Source organism: Miniopterus schreibersii (assembly GCF_964146895.1).
Source record: "Miniopterus schreibersii genome assembly, chromosome: 14".
In the NCBI taxonomy this organism is placed as follows: Eukaryota; Metazoa; Chordata; class Mammalia; order Chiroptera; family Miniopteridae; genus Miniopterus; species Miniopterus schreibersii.
In genome coordinates, this window is record NC_138114.1 from 50,796,781 (window position 1) to 50,816,194 (window position 19,414).

At 55.1% G+C, this 19,414-nt stretch overlaps 1 protein-coding gene across 3 annotated transcripts; it reads left to right on the forward strand.

The window, feature by feature from the left end:
- The first annotated feature begins 1,656 nt into the window (after positions 1-1,656).
- On the forward strand, positions 1,657-11,274 carry CALY (calcyon neuron specific vesicular protein). 3 transcript variants are annotated; one of them, XM_081159026.1, is made up of 6 exons: positions 1,893-1,973; positions 7,142-7,296; positions 8,357-8,470; positions 9,196-9,309; positions 10,574-10,911; positions 11,124-11,268. In XM_081159026.1, the coding sequence occupies exons 2-5, from the start codon at positions 7,162-7,164 to the stop codon at positions 10,889-10,891; spliced, it is 681 nt and encodes a 226-aa protein (XP_081015152.1). In that variant the 5' UTR covers positions 1,893-1,973; positions 7,142-7,161; the 3' UTR covers positions 10,892-10,911; positions 11,124-11,268. The 3 variants fall into 3 exon arrangements, with proteins under 3 accessions (XP_081015151.1, XP_081015152.1, XP_081015153.1); XM_081159027.1 differs by having other exon boundaries at positions 10,574-10,915; positions 11,124-11,195; XM_081159025.1 differs by having other exon boundaries at positions 1,657-1,973; positions 10,574-11,274.
- Positions 11,275-19,414: the final 8,140 nt, after the last annotated feature.

Genomic DNA, 19,414 nt, shown 5'->3' on the forward strand with positions numbered 1-19,414 from the left:
TCATAGGATCGTGCATGTTGTGTGTGTCAATAACCCCCTTCTGCTGCTGAGCAGTGGGTTTCCCATCATGTGGACGCATGAGCTGGGTTGTGTCCTGTGTGTGGCTGTTTCGGATATGCTTGCTGTGATCATGCACACCCAAGTCTGGACAGATGAACGTGGAGTGCAATGGTTGGGTCATATGGTAGGTGTATTGTAACTTTTTAGGAAACTCCCAAACTGTTTTTCAAAGTAACTGTCCTAGTTGACATCGCCACCACAGGAAGTGAGAGTTCTGGCCCCTCCTCATCCTGGCAGCTCTGGGTACTGGTCTTTCCTGTCAGCTGCACTGGTGGGTGGGCAGGTGGTGGTGTCACCTCCAGTTGCCTGGTGATTATCGGTGGTGAGCATCTTCTTATGGGCTTATTTGCCTTCCATCTATTTTCTTTGGTGACATGAATATTCAGCCTCTTGCCCATTTTGTATTGGCACCAGGGTGTTTAATGTATCTAGTCACCAATAACAATGGGGGGCGGTGTCCCACACCACAAGCAATTCTAGGACACCAACTGGATGTCCTACCATTCAACTCAACTCTGACACCATCTGGAGATGGCATCAGTAAGAGCTCAGTCCCACAGGACTATCCCTCAGCCCCACCTTCAGACTCCAGTTACAAGTCCAGGCTGTCACCTGGGCTTCCGGCTGATAGCCTCTAAATGTGGAGGTTCTCGTGACCCCCCTCCTCAGGTTCGACTAAGTTGCCAGAGCAGTTTAGAGAACTCAAAAACATTTTACTCACTAGGTTACCGGTTTACTTATAGTAAGGATATAACTCAGGAACAGCCAGATGGAAGAGATGCATAGGCAAGGCCTGGGGAAACTGCCGTTTCCGTGTCACCTCTGGGAGTGCAACTCCTCCCAAATCTCCATGTGTTCACCAACCTGGAAGCTCTCCGAACCCTTTCCTTTTGGAGCTTTATGGAGGCTTCTTTACTTGGGCATGGTTGATTGAATCCTTAGCTGTGGTGATTGATTCAACCTCCAGCCCCTCTCCCCTCCCCTGAGGTCAGGGGGTGGGACTAGCAAACTCCTACAGATGACCAGTTTTTAAAAAAAGACAGTAACAAGTGCTGATGAGGGTGTGGAGAAACTAAAGCCTCACACATTGCTGGTGGGAACGCACCATGGTGCAGCCACTTTGGGAAAAAAGTTTAGCATTTTCTTAAAAAGTGAAATGTGAACTACCATCCTACCTAGCAACCCCACTCCTAGGTACTTACCCAAGAGAAATGAAAGGTGTGTCCACACAAGGACTTCAAGAGCATCCACAGCAAAACTAAGACAAAGCCAGCAACAGTCCAGAGGCCCGTACATCGGAACATGGGAGGCTATTCAGCAGCAAAAGGGGTGGGGCACCGGTACAGCTGCAGCCATTGCTGCCCTCCAGCTGTGAGCCCCGCTGAGACCTCAGGGTGGGGGAGTCATGTCTGCCATGACACCAAGGAGCTACTGATCGCCTTCTCTGCCTCCCGCTGAGCAGGTGCTGGAGCACAAGTGACCGAGAATGACTGGCTTGCCCAAGGAAAGCTGACAGTCCAGGAGCTTTAGACACTGAGACATGAGACCCTCCTCCCAGTGGGTGGGGGCCAAACCCGGCTGTACCTCAACCCAGTTGGCCAAAGAGGGTTGGAGAGAAAGTCAGAGCCCAGATGTGCCCACGCAAGGGCTCAGCTGGCCAGGGTGCCTGTCCCCTGCAGTGAGTGTGTGTGTGAGCGTCTGCGGGTATGTGAGGCAGTGGGGCGCGGGTGCAGATCCGGTGGGGGGCAGGCCCCGGGCTCCCCTCCCCCAGCCTGCATCTCCCCAGCAACAGCAGCCTCGGTCTGGGCCTCGGCCCCTCCCCCGCCCCGCCCCGGCTGGCTGCGGCTGCGAAGGGTCTGGAAGCACAGCGCCCTGAGACTGCATCCTGCTGCCGCAGCCCGCTGGAGCCGCCTGTGAGCCATTTCCACATTTCTCCCTGTGGAGCCTGGGGGGTGGGGGGCTAGTGTGTGCGCGGACGTGCAGGTGCGTGTGCAGGGGGACTGTATGGGGGGCTCCGCGGCGGACCGGATGCGGGCAGCCGAGGCCGGGTCCTCCTTTGGGGTCTCTGCTGGCGCGAGTGGAGCTGTTGTCCCCAGGCCTCTCGGACGACCGGGGTCCCCCTCGGGGTGAACTGCTGCCTGGACCTTCCAGATGGGCCGCGGTGTCCAGCCTTGCACACATCTCCCGTCCTCAGTAGAGTGGGAAGCTCGGGTGGGGTTAGGGCTGCTGGACATCAGCCCTCCCCCCTCCAGGGTGACTGCGGCCCCCCTCCCCTTGAGCCAGCTCCACCCGGGCAGATCTGAGAGAGCCAGCGGGAGCTGGGCATCCTAGGATGGGGAGGGGTGCCAGTTCCAGAACCCCAGCTCTGTCTGTGTGGGGGAGTAGGGTGAGGGAAGAAGGAGGTTGGCAGAAGGTGCGTCGCACCACAGCAGCGAGAAACGTTGCTGGCATCTGGAGGGGGTGGGGACGCTGCGTGGCAGGCTGGAGGCGGCCAGGAGCGGGGAGAGGGGCGTTTCTCAGAACGCGGGCTCTGGATGCGGGACCACAGGTGACTGGTACGTGGAAAGCTGAAAAGGCCGGTGCAGCCCTAGGCCTCCTGACCCGCCCCCCTCTCCTGGGCCCTCCCAGGCTGGGCTGCTAGCCCGCAGTCAACCTGGCCTTGAAGCAGGAGCCGAACCCACGCCCGGCCTGCTGGGAGAGGGGCCGGAGGGCACCTGGGTGGGGTCCGGGAGGGCTGTCTGCGGGGTTCAGCGAAGATTGCAGGCCCCTGGGCTCCGCAGTCGCACGCCCTACGCGCAAAGGATGCTGCTGGCCGTGCGCACTGGCGCGCGCCTCTCCTGACGCAGCATCCCGGGGGGGGGGGGGTGCGAAACCAAGTCCGTGACGTGACCTGCACCCGAGCTTCGTGGGCTTTCACCTACGAGTGCGTGTGCCCCCCCTTCATCCATCTATCAGCACAGACTTGCCACTCATCCTGCACCCCCTCCCCAAGCCTCGGAGAAGAGGCCTGCACGTCCCGCAGCCCAAGGAGTCAACAGCAGGTGGGGAGCAGGTGACCCGCTGGAGAAGACACGATGACAGCGCTGCGTGGAGGGAGAGGAGCGGGCGGGAGGAGTCGGGACGACGCCCCCATTCCGCGGAGTTAGTTATGTGTCTGTCGTGTGGATAAGCTCAGCCAGCCTTCCCAGTGGGTCCCGTGACAGCGAAGGAAAGGCATGTTGGGGGGAGGGGTTCCCACTTGAGCCCAGCCCCTCCCTCAGCGTTCCGCCCCGGGCACGGGGTCTGGAACGAGACGCGGAGGGTCCAGAGGGCCCCAAATTGCTACTTTTCTTCGTGAAGAGGAGGCGTCAACAGCGCATCTCCGTTGCCATGGAAACCGGCTACGGTGGAAGGTGGAAGTCATGTGCATTAGAGGAGTCGGACCTGACGTTTTGGCTCAAAGGGGACCGACCCCAGAAGCGGAGCTCCTTATGGGGACGGGGGGAGTCCCTCGGCCTTCCGGCGGGCATGGCCACCAACCTGAGACCGACCGTGCTCAGTTCTGTAAACCACAGACCGGGTTTTTGAGCCACGGGGGCGTCCTCTCCGTGAACACCTCCAGGCTCCTTCCCCTGGGTGGCGCACCCCTGCTACCCTCCCATCTCCCCGCAAGCCCTGGGCACTTGCAGTGCCCCACCCTTTCTTCTGCAGTCTCCCATCGGTCCCTTCTAGGGGGGAGTTTATTTTCTTCCTCGCACTGGACCTCTTTATATTCTGATGGCTCCAAGACCACCTCCGCCTCACCGGGCGCAGTCCGGGTGAAGAATGCGCTCCGGCCTGGGCCAGGTGCCGAGGTGCCCGCGCCCCTCCTAGGCTGAGCCCTGGCCAGGCCCCGCCCCTCCTCGGGAAGAGCCCAGCCCCCAGCCTGGGGGTGGCAGTGGGGGGCGCTTTGTGGGCCAGTAAGGGCCCCAGGTTATGCGCACACATCCAAGGAGGTGCCCCAACTCAGGGCCCTAGGAGGACCGTCCTTTCCGGAGCGCAGGGAGTCCACCATGGGGGCAGCCGTCTCTCTGCTCAGCCCACTGCTTCCAGTCCCTGTGGCAGTGGGTTCCAGACTGCACTCCTCCCCACCCCCCCCAAACACACACACACACACACACAGGCCCCCCACAGCCCTGGACACCCTGCCCTCCCTCTGCCACACTCTAACCTGCATCTCTCTGCCTCTCTGCCTGGGCAGGCCTCCTCCTCTGTTCCTACCCGGCCTGCCCACACCTGGGACCCGTTGGGGCATGAGAGAGTGGTCACCTGAGGGCCTGGTGGGTACGGTGCTGGTGCAGCTGTTACAGGGAGAGCGTTTGGGGATGGTGAGGTCACCCTAGGACAGGAGTTTGGGGTTTGAGAGGCACAGCAGTCTTTGCAGGGGGGTGCAGGCGGTGGAGAAGGAGGGGCTGTGTTTAGAGGCTGTTGGCTTCCTTGCACTTTAGTAACAAATTACCACAACTGGGTGGCTTGAAACAACAGACATTTATTCTTTCAGAGATTTGGAGGCCAAAAGCCAAAATCAAGGTGTTGGCAGAGTCATGTTCTCTGAGGCTCCAGGGGAGGCTCTTTCCTGCCTCTTCCAGCTTCTGGTGGCTCCAGTGTCCCTTGGCTTGTGGCTGCATCACTCCAGTTCTGCCCCCGTCTTCACATGGCCTCCTCCCTGCATGTCTGTGTCGAGATTTCCGACTTCTTGTAAGGAAGGACACCAGTCATTGGATCAGGGCCCATCGTAGTCCAGTGTGACCTCATCTTAACTTTATCATATCTGTAAAGACCTATTTCCAAATAAGGCCACATTCACAGGTGCCATGGGTCCAGGATGTGGACAGAGCTTTTTGAATCCACAATAAGCCCTTTGTCACTTTGGGGTATTTGGGGTTGCAAATACCTTCTTGGTTTCTGTTTTCGTTCTTTGAAAGCTATGTTTTGATGAGCAGAAGTTTTTATTTTAATGCAATCCTTTTATCAATATTTCCTTTATAATTAGTGCTTATTTATCATATTGAAGAACTGGTTCCCTCCCCAAGACCAGGAAAATATTCTGTATTATCTTCAAGACATTTTTCCAACTTAGGCTGACTTATTGAGAGTAGGCTTCTATGTGCAGTGTGAGGTAGGGATTGAGTTTGTTATTTTCCACATGGATGAGTGTTTATCAAAAGGTGGCCAGCCCCCTTGCTTTGCAGCAACATCTGTCATAAATCCTTGGTCCCAGTGTGTAAGGTGTGTTACCTAGGTCTTTATCTACCACATCAATACCACACAGCTTAATCCCACTGCTGTGTAACAAGCTGGACAGCTGGCACGAATCCTGCTTGTCCTTCTCAAGAGGCCAGGTGTGTTCTTGTTCCTCTCACTACCATATAAAATTACAGTGCTTGTCAAGGTCACACACAAAAATCTTGTTGGAATTCTTATTGGGATTTATTGATTGCACATATACATTTTAAGGGGAATTGATATTTTAAAATGGAACATTCCAAAATCCCTTTCCCCATCTATTTAAGGAATTTGGACCTTATATGGTCTCAGGCACTAATGTTTTGACTGAGTTTTCCATAGTTTCCTACATGGAGATCCTTCTCATCTCTTGTTAGATCTATTCCTCAGCATTTGCTATTTCTGATACTGTTTAAGGAATCTTTTGGGGGGGAAAAGTATTTTCTATTTTTTTGTCACTGATATATAGAAATAGAATTGATTTCTGAATACCTTAAGTCCATCAACTTGCTGAATTCACCTTTCAGTCTTCATAACTTATCTGTAGGTTCTCTTGGATTTTCTACTCAAAGAGATGCTTTATCTGTGAATAATGCATGTATGACCTTCTCTTGTCCAGGCCTCTCCTCTCCCTTCTTTTCCCTGTCCCACAGCTTGGCTAAGTCCTCTAGCACTATGATTTACAGAACTCATAGTAAAGGGCCTTTTTGTCTCCGCCCTGATTTTTTTTTTTTTTTAATATGTTTTATTGATTTTCTTAGAGAGGGAAGGAGAGGGAGGGGGAGAGAGAGAAACATCTGCACGCCCCCTACTGGGGACTGAGCTTGCTTTCCAGGTGGCCCAGTCCTGTGCACACAGTTGCTACTCTGTTCTGCCCAGCTAGCATTTGGGTTTACTCGTCGACATCTTCTGTAACTCATTACTTCCTGCATCTTCAGGAGGGTTGCCAGTTAAAACACAGGATGCCCACTTAAATTTGAATTTCAAATAGACAACAAATAACTTTTTAGAACCAGTATGTCCTATATTGCAAATTGCATGGGATGTACTTATACTAAAAAAAAAAAAAAAAGCATCTTTTTTGTCTGAAATTTAACTGGGTGTCCTGTATTTTTTTTTTTTTTTTTTTGCTCATCTGAGGATATTTTTTCCCATTGCTTTTCAGAGAGAGTAGAAGTGGGGAAGGGAGGAGGAGAGAGAGAAACATCAATGTGAGAAAGACACATCGACTGGTTGCCTCCCACACATGCCCCGACCGGGGGTGGGGAGCCAATCTGCAACCCAGGTATGTGCCCTTGACCTGCAACGGGAATCAAACCTGCAACCCTCCGGTGCGCAGGTTGATGCTCTAACCCCTGGGCACACTGGCCAGGGCTGTCCTGTTTTGTTTTTTCTCCATTGCTTTTTCAGAGAAAGTGGAAGGGAGAGAGATGTCCTGTATTTTTATTTGCTAAGTCTGGCCACCCTATCTCAGGCTTCTATCAGGGATTGTTTTCTGTTGACTGGAATCGCTGCCCTTAGAATGTCCTCTAGCAGGTCAGCCAGTGGAAGACTGTCGTCATTGTGTGTCTAGGCAGTCACTGGTCTGTGGTGCCATTCCCTGCATTGCTTTGGGGCCCAGGGGGGAGCCCAGGGGCCAGGAAGGGACTAGAAGCCTGTGGCTGGACTTGCCAGGTTTGTCCTAGGGAGTTTGGCCTGACCGCCCACGACCCATCCCAGCTCTAGTGTGAGGAGCATTGGGGCCAGCTCTCTGTGGGCCCTCTCTGTCCAGAGCCAGCTGGGGTGGACATCTGCTAGGTGGCCAGTGGGTAATGACTCTGTGTCTGCCTCTGGACAGGACAAGGACCACCATCCACCATGGTGAAGCTGGGCTTCAGCTTCTCTGGGAAGCTGGGCAGAGACCCCGGGTACCTGGACACGGCTACCATGGACAGCGTCCCTCTGATCAGCCCCCTGGATGTCAGCCAGCTCCAGCCACCATTCTCTGACCAGGTGAGGGGCCTGGGCCAGTGGGGGATCCTTCTCAGCCTGCACTGGGAACAAAGGGGCGTGGAGTGAGATTTATTTAGATGTGGCCTCCTCCAAGGTGCAGGAGAGCAGGCAGAGGAAGGGCCAGCTGGGTGGAAATCCCTGGGCCACATGCAATCAGCTCCCTTGTCACCCAGAGTCACCCTTTCCTCATCTGTAAACAGGGTAACCTGGCCACAGGTGACTGAAAATTTGTGCACTGTTTAGAAGACAGCACCCAGCCCATGGTGCTGCCCAGTGGGTGCTCATCAAGCAAAATTCCCACCCTTCCCTGCTGGGCACACTGTGTCTTGGGTCAAGTCTGAGACAGAGTCCTGGTCAAGTGTGTGGTGGAGAGGGAGCTTTCAGCAGAAATCAGTGAGAAGCAGAGTTAAACATAGCCCTGCCTGGTCCCATGTGTGCTCCGGAGTATGAGTGGCACCAAGACTTGCTCTAGGAGGGGTGAGGAGGTGGCCATCTGTACCCATGTCTGTCAGCTATTGGTTGGGGACCATGAGGAGAGCCCCCCTCCGGGCATTGGCTGGGGGCAGTTCTCCAGGGATCTGGGCTTCTGCTGCATCTACTACAGTTTTGGACCCAGCTCTCAGTGGACACCATGGGAAGGCTCAGTCCTTGCTCCTAGGGAACACACAGAGCAAGCTACCTATGCCCCCTGTGGAAGGGCCCTTGATACTCTGTGAGCCAGAAGAGAGGTCAGGGCTGACTTCCTGGAAGAGGGGGCAAAGCTGTGGGTCCACAAAAGGGGAAGCTCCTTGTGAGGAGAGGTGGCACCCTCAGAGCTGAAGGCAGTCAGCGTATGGAGGGGCTCCATCTATGGTCTGGCCAGGCCTCGTGTCTGCCATGGACCCAGCAGACTTGCAGCATCCACTTTCCCTTGGCCTCAGTTTGTAGCCACTGGAGCCCGACTACTAGACAGTCCTGGCAGACTGTCAGCACCCACACCACTGCCGGGCGGCTGAGCCCTGGCCCCCTCCCTGTCCAGCCCTCCCAGCTCAGTGTCCTCCTGGGTCATCTCTTTGCACAGATGGTCATCAAGACACAGACAGAATATGGGCTGCCCTCCACAGACCAGCTGAAGAAGTTTCCGGACCTGGAGGCCCAGAAGCTGGCCTGCACCAACCCAGAGGAAGGACGTGGGGTAACTGAATCCTCCCCATTCAGTGCTGCGGGGTCAATCCTGTGGGAAGTCAGATCAGGGTCAAGGTGCTGAGGCAGCCACAGGCCTGTGATTGCCCGGGGCTGGGCCATGTGAGCTGATCGCCCTCGCTCAGGTTCCTGCTGTCAGGGAAGTTGGACACACAAGCACCCATTCAGAGGTAGGGTGGGGTGGGGACTAAGGACAGGTGCTTAGGGGTAGAGGTGCTGAGGGACTTGGGGCTGAGCAGCACCAGGCTGGCATGTGGCTGGCCAGGCCCGAAGCCTCCCTCCTGCTGTACAGTGGGTAACAGCCACTGTGGGCAATGCTTGAGCACTGTGCATCCGTCTTCCCAGAAGGTCATTTGTCTGTTCCTTAGTGACTCATTGGTTTTCTACATACTATGGAAAGTCACTTTTCCTGTTATGTACTCTGGCAAATATTTTCTCCTATCCTTATTTTAGCTCTTAACTTTATTAATGATTTTTCTCATTTTTTCCTGTACTATTTCTAAAACCTTTCATTTTTCAATAGTAAAACCTGCCCCTTTCCCCTGTTGTTTCTGAGATGGAAACGCCCCCCTCAGCCAGAGGCTATCAGGGAGCGGGGGCTATCAGGGAGCAGGGGCTCATCTGTGTGTGCAGCCCCACCCTGAGGGCTGCCCCAGGAGCCCAGGCTGGGTTCAGTGCCCACCACACACTGGGTTCCTCTCCTTCCCCCACCTGCAGATGCCCACAGCACGTATGCTCGCCTTCGTCATGGCTCTCATGGGCTGTGTCCTGATCATGTACAAGGCCATCTGGTATGACCAGTTCACCTGCCCAGATGGCTTCCTGATGCGGGTAAGCAGGCAAGCTTGGCTCCAGGGTGGGGAGAAGGCCCCCAGGAAGAGTACCAGGGGGGGCCCTGTGTTCTCCTGTGGAAGCCTGGGGATGGGTGCCCCTAGGTGAGCCCAGGGTGTGTCCCACTCCTGTGGGAATGTGATCTCCAAAGCTCCTTGTGTTCCCAGAACATATTCAAATCCTCTTTTGAAAGATTAAAAGAAAAGGTGTTTTAGGAAGAAGTTTTATCTTCCTGTAAGTTAAAAGTAAGTAAACCCTAAGGTAGGAGGTGCAGCAGACAGAGGTGAGTGGGGTGGTCGGGCCTCCCTGGTTCAGCATCTCTCTACCCTGGTCTCTTCCTCACGGACTTATGCGGGGGCTCCTATGTAATATGGCATTAACATTTTCTCCATAGTTGGCAAATATTTTCTCCTTTCTCTTTTTTCTCTCTTAACTTTAGTAAGGATTTTTATCATTTTTAGTGTATTTTTCTAAAGCCTCTAATTTTTTAATTATGTTTTTAAATTTTAATATGTTTTTATTGATTTCAGAGAGAGGAAGGGAGAGGGAGAGAGAGAAATATCGATGAGAGAGAATCTTCAGTGGGTTGCCTCCTGCACACCCACTACTGGGGATGAGCCTGCAGTCTCGGCATGTGCCCTGACCGGGCATCGAACCATGACCGCCTGGTTCATTGGTTGACACTCAACCGCTGAGCCACACTGGCTTGGCAAGCATCTGATTTTTCAGTAGTGAAATCTGTTCTTTTCCCCCTAACCTAGTGTTTATGAGATAGAAGTGCTCCCCCCCCGCCCCCCACACACCCAGGGGCCTGGGAGGCCTTTCTGTATTTCCCAGGGGTTTCCTATCGGTGATTAAGTCCCCCACTCACTGGGATGCCCTCGGGTGTCCTCTGGGTGAGGGGGTGGGCTGGGATGTACTGGTGGAGCCCCCCCTTTCACTCCTGAGGAGCTGGTCACCCTGGTTCTGAGAGGGGTTGGCTCTCCATGGAGCCCTCCCTACTTCTGTATCAGGCTGGCTTCTGGCGGCTTGAAATCGCGGCAGAAACAAATGTACTTCGGGTCACTGTGTGCAGTGCGGCCGAGCTGCTCAAAAGCAGAAAGGTGGGGAAGGCCTGGAGGTCTCGGCGCTCCGCCCTGTGGCGCACAAGCGTGGCCGCTCCGTGGCCGCTCCGTGGCCGCTCCGCGTCCTGCAGCAGCGCTCACCGCACCCGCCCGCTCGGCGCAGCTGAGCCCGGGCCCCGCCTCCCCCGCCTCCCCCGCAGCACAAGACGTGCACCCCGCTGACCCTGGAGATGTACTACGCGGAGATGGACCCCGAGCGCCACCGCAGCATCCTGGCGGCCATCGGGGCCTACCCGCTGAGCCGCAAGCAGGGCACCGAGCCGCCGTCGGCCTGGAGGCAGAGCCGCCGCGCCGTCAAGGAGGGGCCCAAGGAGGGGCCCAAGGAGGGGCCCAAGGCGTCCGCCCCCGCGGGCGCAGCCGCGACCTCCGAGCCCTCCGGAAAGCCCGCGGCGCGCGGAGAGAAGGCGGCGCCCAAGGCCGAGGGGAGCGCGGCGCCCCCAGCCCCGGGCGCGCAGTGAGGCCTCGCGCCCGCAGCCCGGTAGGTGACCCCCGACGGGGACTCTGGCCCCCGCCTCCACTCAGAGCCAGGGACCCTGCCCACGCCCCCTGGGGACCCACCCCGCCCGCCAGCCTTTCCCAGGGTAAGGGTGCTGCCCGCCTGCGCGGCTGCCGTGACGGGGAGAGCGGGGTTCCCCACGGAAACGGGCGGCCTCACCCCCTCCGGCCCCACCCCCTCGCCCTTCTCCGCAGCGCCCCGCCCGCGGCACCTGTGACCGCCCCGCCAGACGCCGCCCCGCCCCGTGGTCGTGCCCCTGTCCCCAGGACCCAGCTGACGCCCGCCACTAGCCTCCAGCCTCCAGCCTTGTCGCTCTTCTCTAAATAAAGATTCACATCCACCTGGTCTCCTGTTTATCCCGCGCATCCTCGGCCCGCCGGCCTTTTCCTGCCCCCCTCTCTCTGTATCTCCCTCCCCTCTGAAGTATATGTGCGCATACACAGGTGTGTGCATGTGTAAGTCCACATGCATATGTAGACGCAATGCATATAAGTCTAACCAGTGCATCAGCACAGTGTCTGTGTGCATATAGGATACACATGGATCTCCATGAGTTCATAGCGAAACTCCCAACCCCAACCTCAAACCTCAGGCTTTATTCTAATCGCCCCCTCCCATGTTCACTATGCCCTTCTCCGAGGGAGGAACCTGGTTCCTGTTATCCTCAGTGTATTTATTTGCTCGGTCTTAGGATGCACTGGAATTCATTTCAGAATTGGCATCCCATAACACCACAAAGTAAGCCTACAACCGGTTGGCGTGTGCTTAAAGATGTCTTTAATCTGAGGCTAATAGCCGCATGCTAGGTTCAGAGTTAACTGTGTTTGTGCTTTTTTTTTTTTAGTGTGGTTATGTCATTCCTCTGAAATGTAATGCAGTCACACTGCTGCTTGCACTCCATTTTAGGGCCTTTCCTCCATTTCTATTTATTTTATTTTATTACTTTTAGTACGTAAAACATTAACATGGTTCTGAAAGGCAAAACTATACAAAAGTTGTCTCAGAGAAGTCACCCCTCCCACCCCCGAAGGAAATCAGTCTGGTCAGTTTCTAGTTCCGCCTTCTTATGTCTTTTTGCAAAAACAATCAGATGCATGTGAATTTTCTTATTTCTCCTACTGCACATTTTCACTAGAGGGTTTTGTTTCCTTCCACACCGACAACCAGTTTTCTAATTCTCTAGGACTGGCTGGGTGGCCTACAGTCCTATTCTGACACCACCCAGAGACGACTCAACCACAACACCACCGCGCTTCAGTCGCCATTCACAAGTGTTGGGTCCTAGGCCACCACACTTCTACATGACTGAACTACAACTTTGGGGGATCTGCCTTCAGATTTGATAACTCGCTAAGGTGACTCACAGAACTCAGGAAAGCACTAACTAGATTATCAGTTTATGAGAAAGATACAGCTCAGGAATGGCCAGATGGAAGAGATGCACAGGGCAAGGGGTTGGGTGGGGTGGGGCACCGAGCCTCAGGCACCCCATGTGTCCACCAAAGGGAAGCTTTCCAAATCACCTAGCTCAAGAGTTTTCATAACCCAGTGTCCAGCCCCCTCCCCAGAGAGAGGTACCCACATTCTCATGCATTGGTCTTCTGGAGACCAGCGCCCCCCGCCCCCATCCAGACACTGTCTGCCCCATCACATCCCATTAGCATAAACTCAGATGTGCTTATGAGTAACAAAAGACATCCCTATCACTCAGGAAATGCCAAGGATTTTAGGAGCCCTGTACCAGGAACTGGGACAAAAGCCAAATCTATGTTTTATTATATCACGTTCACTTAACAACATATACTGGAGATCACTCCGTGTCAGTGCGCAGATTCTCCGCATTCATTCAGGGCTGCCTAGCAGCCCATGACAGTGTACCCTGTTTCCTCAACTACCCTCCTACATACGGCCTCTAGGTTGTTTATAATATTTTGCAAAACAAACAATGCTACAATGAGTAATTTATGCATTTTTTCAGTCCTCACCTGAGGATATGTTTTCTTTATTGATTCCCGAGAGGGGAAGGGAGAAACGGAGAGAAACATCCATCTGTTGCTCCCATACACATCCCACGGGGGATTAAGCCTGAAACCTCGGTATGTGCCCTGACCGGGAATTGAACCTGAAAACTTTTGGTGTACGGGAAGATGCTCTAATCAACAGAGCCACCGGCCAGGGCTGCATATGTATTTTTATTTTTTTGTAATCCTTACTCAAGGATAATTTTTTTCCATTGCTTTTCAGAGAGTAGAAGGGAGAGAGAGAGAGAGAAACATCAATGTTAGACACAAGATTGGTTGCCTCCTGAATGTGCCCTGACCCGGGCCCGGAATCAAGTCTACAACCGAGGTACATGCCCTTGGCCGGAACTGAACCTGGGACCCTTCCGTCCATGTGCCGACGCTCTAACCACTGAGAAAACTGGCCAGGGCTGCATATGTATTTTTTATTGTTGGAGAATTATCTTCAGGGGTAAATTCCTAGAAGTAGTATTGCTGTGTTAAATTTTTTTCGCTTTTATAAAATTATAAAATTTTATAAATATAAATTTAAAAACAGCTTTTCTCAAGTTTTAAAGCTCAATTTAAAAGTTTATTTATAAATTTAGTAACTTTTGTGTTAGTGTGTCTTCACTGATTCTTTAATTAATATCCTGTTAACTTATACACTCGATCTAATCAATTTCTCTACAGTTTTTAAGACATTTCACAGACGTGACAAGCTTGATTAATTTGACTCCCGAGATGCATTGGACGCTAATCGTAAATGACCACATCTACTTCCCTGCGCGCTCTGAACATGCAGTATCGCACACCTCCAAACCTATCACACAAAACCTCTGTGAGCACCGTCCAATCAGATCCTAACCTGAAATTCTCTCATTCTAAAAGTAAAGCCTGGGGTTACAAAATTTAAACCATTTCAAATTAAAACAGGTCCAGGGTGCTACACCCTCTTGAGTTTCACAGGCTCTCAGTAGCAAACAGCATGAATTTGAAGGCTCCCATGACTTCTGGGCAAACCTCACCCGAGGCAGAGAGAACAGAGCTCTACGCCTTCCTGATGCCTGTCACCTGTCACCTATCACCTGTGGCACAATATCCTAGCATCCCTCAGGAGGGCAGGTACTGTCCCTTCTGGCACTCTGACGGATCTGAATGTGGGTGTGACCAGGGCCAGGGTGTGGGGAGGGCCCCTGCCAAGCCCCCTGCAGTCAGGGTCAGGCTCCAGCTGGCAACCCAGGGGTCCTTGCATCCTCCAGGCACCCTTTACATTTGTTCACGCTCATATTTTACAGAAACCTCTTGTTAAAACTCTTTCACAAGTTAGACACCCTGGAGTGGAACCCTGAGCCTGCTTCCATCAGGTGGTCTGCAGGAGTGGTGGGGATGACATGCCCCCACCGGACCCCAAGCCAGGTCAGCCACCTGCCCACAGTCCTGTCTCAGGCCTAGCCCTCAGATGAGTCAACACTGAGACACTGCAGTTTGCTTACTTTTGGGTCTCATCGGTGAGGTGTGTGGCGTGGTGTGGGAGACCCTGAGTCCAGCTCACAGCCCAGAGGAGTCTCTTAAAGAAGGTAGAAGAGCTGATGAGGCTTCGATAATGTCAGATAAAATGCCAACAGTTAAACACACAATTCTTACATGTAGAGTGTGTCCCAAGTCCATGGGCTCCCTGGTGAGGGATCCAATGATGATAGCCATGGGTTCAAGGAAAGTGTGAGAAATTCCATGTGTTCATCTGAGAAGAGACCTTGGACCCTCAGAGGCCAAGCTGCAGACAGTAGTGCAGGGGGAACCATGGCCTTGGGGGTCACCCTTTTAAGGGTCAGAACATGTGCAACATGTCAGTCCTTTACGAGCTGACCTAACACGGCCACCTCCCACTCTGCATCCCCACTTCCTGTCACATCCCCCACCTCTTCACAGTAAGTCACTGTCACAGTCTTCAGATGCCCACGTCCTCAAGGTTGTTTCAAAGTTGAGTTCCCTTCCCCATTAGGCAAACACTCACTAAAGGCCAGGCCTGGGGACACAGGGACCAGATCCAGGAGGTGGAGACCCCTACTCAAGTCAGTCGTCACAGCCCCTCTCCGAGGTCGCTGTCCCAGAGACAGACATGTCAGCTTGTCAGATCAGTCCCCAGCATGGTCAGTCCCCAGCACAGAGCACGGTCTGCCAGACATCTGGGAAGAAGCTTCATGAAGGAAAAGGAGCCTGGGAGTCTGGGGGGGCAGGAGTGTCAGAAGGAGGCCAGTTCATGAGATGACTCCATGCCTGTGCCACGTGCCCAGAACCTCCTAGAATTGCAGGTTTCTGTGGGACTGGGCAGGTCACACTGTGGGTCACGTGTCGGGATCATACTGGGAGGCCACATGCCTAATCCCACAGGAAGGTCACTCACAGGGCTGCCCTGAAGTTGTATGAAAAACCTATATTTGTTCGGGACTCTGCATCTATTGTCCAGGCCTGTGCCTGTGGGAGGGGAGGAGGGTCAGTTTAGGGCCCTGAAGGCCAAACGCAATGGATGCAAAGCAGCGAAACCACAGAGCTGCTGAGCTACTCTTGCCAGCATAGCTTCTGGACATGGCCCAAGGCTCCCCAGGGTGTCAGGGACATCTGCCCAGCATGGGGCTTCAAGTCTGGCAGGTCATCACTTGCCAACTGCTCATTCACAAATCCGTAACCTGAGGCCCAAGGCAGAGTCCCGGGGCCACCCCTCACCTCCACAGGTCCTGCCTGTGCTTGGGCCACATCTGAAGGGGCCTTTGGGGAGAGGCATGAGGCCTAGGTGTGGGAGTCTCATTCTCTGGGGTGGGCAGAGCGATGGGGGCCATGCAGCTCAAGGACAGCTCAGCCTGCTGCTGCTCCCTGCTCTGTCCCTAATGTGCAGAATCGGTTCTCCGTTACCTCCTGGGGGTAATGCCCTGTTCCTGTGGGGTGATCAGCATCAGCAGTGGGGACAAAGATGCTGGCACCACTGTGCCTGGCCATGCCCTGGGGGGCGCTGCAGCCCCTCCTCCCCCTCCCCCAGAAGAGGATGATGAAGACAAGCTGGGGTCTTCATTTAAGGACCTGGGGCCATGCAGAGCAGAAAGGGTGGCCCAGTTGGGAGTCAACAGCCACAGACACAGGTCTGACAGTGTCCACGCTGAGTGCAATGCAGGTCTCCCCAATTCCAGCCAGGAATGGCTGCGGCTGACACCCCGCAGGCTCTCAGCACTGAAGGCAGGAGCTCAGTGTGTGTGTGTGTGTGTGTGTGTGTGTGTGCGCCCAAGTCCCTAGGGGTTAGCCTGTTCCCATCTCTGTGTCCCAGAATGAGCGGCAGGTACCTGGAAGAGCTGCATTCTGCTCTGGCCCCTGGACGCTAACCAGCCGTCCAGAGAGGGGCAGTGACTGTCTCCTCTGAGGGGTAGGCCAGTCCTAAGGGTACCTGAAGGTTCCTAGGTGAGCCCACTCCTTCCCTGGTCTCCTCTCCAGTAGTTTGACCAAACTGTCAGGCCAGAGCAGGACACCAGCAGTCGCCTCTGCCCTCAGAGCAGGCAGTACGGGGCCCCTGGTTGCCCTGCTTTGCACAGCTAACCAGAGGTGAGAGGCTGCACGCCAGCCGGACCTCACTGTAGCCACGTCCACAGTGCTGGCCGAGGGGCGGCTGGATGTCCAACACAAGGGATTACCCCAGGGCCCTTCCGCCATCACATGGGGTTAACCCCGAGCCCCCTCAGCTTTCTGCAGCTGCACAGAGACATACTGGCAGAAACACAGGCCGGGCTCCAGGTGGCCCCGAGCTCCTGTGTCATCCCCGCAGTGGGGGAAGTGTGCCTGGACCAGGCAGCAGGCATAGGCACAGGAGAACCGCAGCAGGGCCTCCTGGAACAGGGCCTCGCCCTCGGGGGCCTCGAGGAAGGTGCGCCTGCAGTCCTCCAGCTGCACGAACACGAAGGAGAGCTGGTTCATGATCTCGCAGCCCATCAGCACCGAGTGGGGTGCCAGCAGCAGGTTGGCCTCCCCCACTCTGAGGACCAGTTCCTGTTTCTTCCTCCGAGAAAACCTTCTGAACCAGCACAGGCTGTTAACTGCTAAGGCCAAGAAGAGGAGGCATAGAATCGTACCGGTGGTGATTATCAGGAAGTGCTGACCCCACTGAGTGCTCTGGAGGCTGAGAATCACATGGAGCAAGATGGAGGCAAAGAAGAGGAGGAAGAGGAAGATGCTGAGCAGGATCCTGCAGCCCAGGTACCGGAGGCAGGACTTGGGGGACTGCACCCCATTCAGGATGCCCACGGCATGCTTGTACACCTCGGGGTCCTGCAACACCTCCTTCAAGGGGTCTGGGACGCTTAGGGTGCTGAAGCTCCCCACCTTCCATGAAGGCAGGCTGTCCCTGTTCACACAGTTCAGAGTCACGAGGGTCTTCCCGCTGTAGAGGGAAGGGACTGGGCGCAGTCCGGGCAGGGATCGCGCCATGAGGTGGCTGGGTGTGCACAGGAGCCCCACCACCTTGCTGTAGAAGCGGCTGTCTGTGGCCTCCAGGTAGGTCAGGTGGCTGAGGTGCAGCGGGACCTGGCAGGGCCGCAGCAGGACTGGGATGACCGGCTTCCTCTCCAGGCAGTAGCCGAAGAGTGACAGGTCGGCTTCGAGGAGGCACCACCTGCTCTGCACAAAGTCCTGGCTCAGCACCAGCAGCACCTTCTGGCTCTGGTGGATGCACTCGGCCATGTTCTCCAGGACGTTCCTGCCCGGGGTGAAGTCCCGCTCGTGCAGGCAGACCTTCAGCCCCACGTGGTTGGCTTCCAGGCGGCCGATGAAGCTGTGGGTCCACGTGGCATCCATGCTGCTGTAACTGACAAATAGGTGGAACTTCTCGCTGGACCGCAGCGGGGGGATGGCCAGGGCCGTGCCTTCCTCCCCAGAGCTGGAATCCATGGGCGCTGCCCTGGAGCTGCTTTTGTTCCCGCAGAGAAAAGCACCCTCAGGCTGCAAGAGATCAGGACAGATGGACTGATTATGCAGACAGACAAGGCAGACCTTGTGGAACCAGATCCACAACGTACAGCAACCAGCCCAGGAAGCTACAAACAACCCCTGTAATGACCTAACAGCTGGCCCCAGCCTCATGCAGCTCTGAGGTGTCAGTCTCTGCTGTCCTCACCTGGGGTCTTCATTCATGTCCACAAGACATTTGACTTTGAAAGGGTTAGGGCACAGAGAGGCCACACTTTCCAACCCTTTCTTTTTCTTCAGATGTGGCTCATGTGGTCATGGGGGGTTGCTATAGACTGTGTCCCCCCTAAGTAATTTGTATGTTGAAATCCTAACCCCTGATGGTGGTAGGAAGTGGGCCTTTGGAAGTTTAGATTGTGGGTTGGGCCCTCGTGATGGGATTAGTGCCCCTATAAAAGAGGAACCAGGACTTGGGCCTCTCTAGAACCCAACCCACGGGCACCCGGACCTCAGACCTCCAGCCTCCAGAACTGTGAGATACGAATGTGTGTTGCATAAGCCACCCTGTCTTTGGTTGTTAAGGAGCCCGAGCGGATGAAGACAGGTCCTCCTCTACAACACTTGCTCTGGGAAGAGCAATTACACATTCCAGAAAGCATTAGAACTTTTCTCTACACAGCCCAAGACCCTCGAGTAGAGATTCTGCAGCTCCAACCCTGTGAGTGGAGGGCGCAGCTAGGGTCTGTCTGCTTGTCTCCCCAGGACTCACAGCTAGGGGCTTACTCATGCGCCCACAACCAGGTGCAGTGGACCCGGTGAGTGGTCCTGGCTTCAGAGCCAGCTCTGCAGGGACAAAGCAGGCTGTGACCTCACTCTGCCTGCTGGTCCCCAGCTGAGAACCTTTCCCACTTAGGTGAGCAGCAGGGAATCAAGAGGAATCTTTGACCAGCCCTGCAATGTCCCTATGCCCTCTACCTCTAGCCGTCCCTCTGGGAAACAAAGGCGGAGGAAGCCCGTCTGCCCGTTCCACACTTCCACAGGGTGTCTGATCCCCGCCTACTCTACCTGGTAGCTGGGAGGAAGGCTGGTGATGAGGAGAGGGCTCGTTCCCTTAGCCCACCCAGCACAGTCCAGCAGGAGTCTTTGCAAGAGGCCACCATGCCCACCCTTCTTGACTTGTGAGCCCACCTGCCTCAGTCACCATTCCTCTGACCCCCACCCTGTCCCTTCCAGTAGGTGCCAGGTAAGCATTAGGTGAGCAAAGCTCTGAGGGCACGACTGGAACGCCCTCCCTTTGCCGGTGATCTCACCGAACAATCCGAGTGGGTAAGGGAGGGTGCTCCTCCTCCAATGTCCCAGCCCTTCCAGACAGCAGGTCAAGGACTGCAGCCCTCCACGTGGAATCCCGGTGTCACAGCCTCGTCTTCTCACCCGATCAGGCACCGTGCCAAAATGTCACTGTCTCCCAGGCAATAGCACTGCCCAGTGTCGCTTCAGTCCTCAGAGGGGCTGGGGGGCAGCCAGGGACCCTCCCCCAG